At 34.8% G+C, this 5,101-nt stretch overlaps 1 protein-coding gene across 1 annotated transcript; it reads left to right on the top strand.

The window, feature by feature from the left end:
• Nucleotides 1-2,368: 2,368 nt before the first annotated feature.
• LOC308686538 (olfactory receptor 4B13-like) lies at nucleotides 2,369-3,286 on the top strand (the record flags this gene model as incomplete). Its single annotated transcript, XM_081394977.1, has 1 exon — nucleotides 2,369-3,286. The coding sequence occupies one exon, from the start codon at nucleotides 2,369-2,371 to the stop codon at nucleotides 3,284-3,286; it is 918 nt and encodes a 305-aa protein (XP_081251103.1).
• Between the last annotated feature and the right edge of the window lie 1,815 nt (nucleotides 3,287-5,101).

The following is a 5,101-nucleotide window of genomic DNA, read 5'->3' as shown; positions in this document are numbered from 1 at the left end:
TGTATGGAACTGGATGGAGATAAACTTTCAAATAAAGCACTCGCTTTAAAGAGTTAAGTTCTTAAGTTCTAGGTTCATAAAGTTCTTTATGAATTTGAGTATGTTACACAATGCATAATTTGCATTAGTTGTGTGAATCCATTCTAAACAACTGTGGGGTTTGCATTATGTTTGTGTTTAGTGTTTTTATTGTTTATGAAATCAGTTCATGGGAACTGTGCTAAGTCCTCCATTTTTGGAAACTCAATACAACAAAAGTACAAAACTCTTTGCCTTTTGCATTTTTTGTCAGTGCCAATACGTATTTTTTACAATTATGATTTTGTATTCACACACGCATTCAAAACATGTCTACGATAGTTCACTTGAGCGAGTTCGATTTACACAACTCTGATACCAAAAACATAATGAAATTTCTTTAGTGTTACATAATACTGTTAATTAATATTAGCATAAAGAAATCAAGTTGGAGTTACAGTTGAAAATCTGGTACCCCTGACATGATGACATTGCTTAACATTACACGATAAATTTGTATTACAGTAATGACAAATAATGTTTTGAATCAACATGATTATTTTAAGCAGTCTACGGGAATTAAATATTTTGGTTTGACAAGCAATAATTAATTGATAAAAAGAGGAAAATTGTGTCAGTTGAACGCATTCTGATCATGTGGGACCGATGTACACAATTAAAATCAAGTAAATTCAAAAGATTTTTTTTTTCAGTGTACTGCCTAAATTATACACAAATCTATCACTACCTGCTGGTGAAGGCTGTGTTAAGACATACTTTTTGTCATGTAAAAGACAAACACAACTGAGAACATGGTGTATGAATCTAGTTATAGTACCATATTCCCACTGACACTTTACATATATGTAAAATTTTTATTTAAACCAGAATACCTTCCCAAAGACTCACAACCTCATTATTGTGTCTGTGTTATCAGTACATTTTGAGTTACAAGATTTTTACCCACTGTGCCACGTTTTTAATGTTTTTAGTTAAAGGATAATTCCAGTATTTAGCACTTTGAGTCTCTTTTCTGGTTTGTTTTGGATGAACTTGAACTTGAGTGGTGGACACAGAAATATTGACGATGGGTCCTGTCTCGACTTTTTGAGTCATTTAGAATCACCTTTGACTGCTTCAGAGCGGCTGGATACGGGCATGCACGAACATGTCCTTAAAACAACCCTTAACGTTCGTTTGCAAAACTGTGCAACTCACCGAGTGGTTAGTGGTGTTTGTTGATGTTCTAAAACAAGCAGCCTAGCGAAATACAGTTTCTGTCGTGTTTTATTTGGCATTTTGTAAAATCCCATTGATTTCTGTTGGAGGACTCATTGCTCGTTGATATTACTGTGCTTCAGACTCAAATATCGAGCGGAAGTTTATACGCGGTTGTGAGGTATCTTAAAAAATAGTTCCACTATAGCAAATAACACGGATTGAAATCATACATTGTGATGATGTATTTGTTTTTAATCATCAACGAACACCACTAACCATTCGGTGAGTTGCAAAGTTTTGAAAACAAACGTTAAGGGTTGTTTTAAGGACATGTTCGTGCATGCCCGTAGCCAGCCACTCTGAAGCAGTCAAAGGCGATTCTAAACGAGTCACAAAGTCGAGATAGGACCCATCGTCAAAATTTCTGTGTCCACCACTCTAGTTCATCCAAAACAAACCAGAAAAGAGACTCAAAGTGCTAATACCGGAATTATCCTTTAAGGAAAACTTCTGGTGTGTTGTTTATGCAAGTCAAGCCACAGCAGAGAGGTCTTCAGAGACTTGTTTTATGCTATATATAAGAGCATGTATGGTGATTCTTAGGTCTTCTTAACAGAGCACACAAAGGCTAGACCTAATTCTCTGCACATTTACACATTCTCTGAAGTTAAAGTGATGGTAATGTCAGATTGTATCACAGAAGGTATTTCGGGTAATGACATTTCATGTACATGTATATTGTTAAACTGACTACATAATTAATATTCCCATGATTTATTAAACATTTTGGCTACAATTATACAAAGCTGATAAGATTGAAAACAGTTGGTTACACTTTAAGGTTAAATCTTAAGGTGTCCTTGTTACAATGCAGTGGTGCATAGTAATATGAATTAACTAAATGTACTTACTGTAGGGTTAGAGTTAGGATTAACAATAGGTTTAGGGTTAGTTGCATGTACCTATGCATAATTTATAGTTATTACTATTTTAACTACATGTAGCATATGTAACAAGGACAATGCCAAATAAGGTGTTACCAAACTATCTTTTTGTCCATGTAAAAATCACGTGAACTCTGTCTTCTTTCATCCTCAGGTCAATGAATCCATCCTTTGCTTAACGAAAAATGGAAAATGGAACATATTTTTACTTGATGTTGTTTGAAAATATTGGGTACATAAAATATACTTTCTTCAGTTTGGGAATTATTTTATACTGTGCTATTATATTCTTTAATGCCTTTATAATTATTGCAATTTGTCTGGAAAGGACTTTACACCTGCCCATGTACATTCTGATTGCATGTTTGTCCATCAACTCTGTGTTTGGAACAGCTGCTTTTTTCCCAAGGTTACTGACAGACTTGCTGTCTGATACACACTTGGTGTCCCGTGAAATATGCTTTTTACAGGCTTTTGTCATTTATTCATATGCATCAAATGAAAATACAATATTAATGTTAATGGCATTTGACCGATATGTAGCAATCTGTAAACCTTTACAATACAACAGCATTATGACTCCCAGGATTTTATCTGTTTTAATAGGTATAAGCTGGATTTATCCAATGCTTTGTATTGGTATTGGTGGTATTTTAAATGCCAGACTGACTATGTGTGGTAACAAACTGTGGAAAGTGTATTGTCACAACTGGGAAATTGTCAAGCTTTCTTGTGCAAACACTATTATTAATAATGTTTTTGGCTTTTTCACAATGACCACAACTCTTATCATGCCTTTAAGTTTTATATTATATTCCTATGTTAAAATCCTAATCATTTGTACAAAAAGTTCACCAGAGTTCAGGAGAAAAGCATATCAAACTTGTATTCCACACATAGTGATCCTTTTAAATTTCTCTATTGCTATTTTTTGTGAGGTCACTCTGAGTCGGGTCACGACTTTGGATCTCCCTCTAGGCATGTCAATTATTCTTTCACTGCAGTTTCTTATTGTTCCACCCATCCTGAACCCTCTTGTTTATGGTTTAAATTTTCCTGAAATTCGCAAAAAAATTATATGTATTATAAAAGCATCCAAATAGATGTGTTTTTAATGTAATAGATACAATACAGGATTGGATTTTTCATAAGCATTGTGAGCTAAGTTTATCGTGGAGACCGTTGGTGGCAATAGTTCTACGGTCTTCTTAGGCTTATGATGCTCTTGGGAAAGACAACCCAGAATGTTTATTCAGCCAAAAAATCATTGTTTAATCAAACATTGTTTTATCTCTTCTCATATAGCCTCAATCGCACTGATTAGTTCCTTCAGTTCAGTCAGTCTTTGTCTGTTCTCCGTTGTATTTAGGTTTGTGAACCTTCTGCCTGACTGTACCTATTTGAATTATATTATTATTAAACGTTTTGCATTGGAACTTTTGACTCCTTATCTTCTTCTGCCTGCACTGCATCCTGTTTGCCATGTGCAGAACCCGGTATTGTTCATTAAATGTTCTGATCTTTGCTTTTTATGTTTTATTTATTATACTTAAAAGACATATGTATATTAATTTATTTATTTTTTAACAAATGTATGACTTTTGGAAGTGCAATTTGATTAGGCCTACCATTATGCAGTTTTAATAAAGTTGAATTAACGTAATCTTCTGTAATTTTTACTCTTAAAAGTTTACACATCCCAGATAGCAACATTGTTTCGGCCCACATGCAGCGTGGAATGATGGCACTAGGGAGGACCACTCCTGTTTGCCAGATCTGGGCCACAAGCAGGCCATAGCAATTTTTCATCTTCTTATAAAGATGAAAAAAACGCACTCTAGTTATATCTCATATATTTATTTATATCATGTCCACACAGACGCGTTTCAGCCTAAGCCATCATCAGTGTGTGGTGTGAAACACCAAAAGGAGTGCTTTTTAAACATCACAGGTGAACCCCATTAACATCATCAAATCATCCGCACCGTCAGGTGCATCAGGTTACCAACATTGTAAAATCACACAAGAAATAACACAACAAAACAGGCCATAGATAATGCTCACAGATAACCCCTATGAACAATTACCAAAAAAATATATATATATAAGATAAAAAATAAGAAAATAATAAGAAAATAATAAAAGAAATAAAAGAAAAAAATTATAATTAACAAATTAAATAAATTGAACACAAATTTAAACATAAGAATTAAATTGATAAAATTGATTTCAGATTAAATTGTTTCACAAGAAACAATTTAAAGACAATTCTTCTTTTAAACCATTGGGGTACTGTTTGAAGCATAAATCCAAAAAGCCTTTTGCTGAAGGAGATCTCCACCCCGTTGAAGAGATTTAACCAACTCAATGCCTTGAAATTTCAAAGTACAAATATCATGCCCAGATTCATTAAAATGTCTAGCCACAGGTGACTTAATGTCGTGATTACATATATTACTTTTGTATTCGTGTAATCTTATTCTTAACTCTCTTTTTGTTTTACCAACATAGCAAAGCCCACAATGGCATTTAAGTAAGTACACAACAAAGGACGTACGGCAAGTAATTCTCCCTCTCACAGAGAATGTCTTGCCAGTCCGTGGATGTGAAAAAGAATTACCTATGATCATCGCATTACAATTGACGCAACTCCTACAAGGGAAATTGCCCAGATCAAGGGCTGTAAGCCAATTGGTAGGTGGAGTGTAACGCCTGGTTCACACCGGACGCGGAAGCGGCGCGGAACGGAAAATCACGCGCGGTCCGGCGCCTGCCTGTTCACACCAGACGCGTGTTCTCCGCGACGGTCGACAAGCGCTTCTGCTCAGTTGTTGTTTATTCAGAGCTATTTTTTACATCATGGGTAAGTAAATAACCTCATAAAATGAATACACCATGTTTCTGTAACCAAGAAGTTT

The sequence above is a fragment of the Scardinius erythrophthalmus genome (genome assembly GCF_964197995.2).
Source record: "Scardinius erythrophthalmus genome assembly, contig: HAP1_SCAFFOLD_395, whole genome shotgun sequence".
Lineage (NCBI taxonomy): Eukaryota > Metazoa > Chordata > Actinopteri > Cypriniformes > Leuciscidae > Scardinius > Scardinius erythrophthalmus.
The sequence above is the reverse complement of the archived record's forward strand: the minus strand, read 5'-3'. Positions and strand labels throughout refer to the sequence as shown.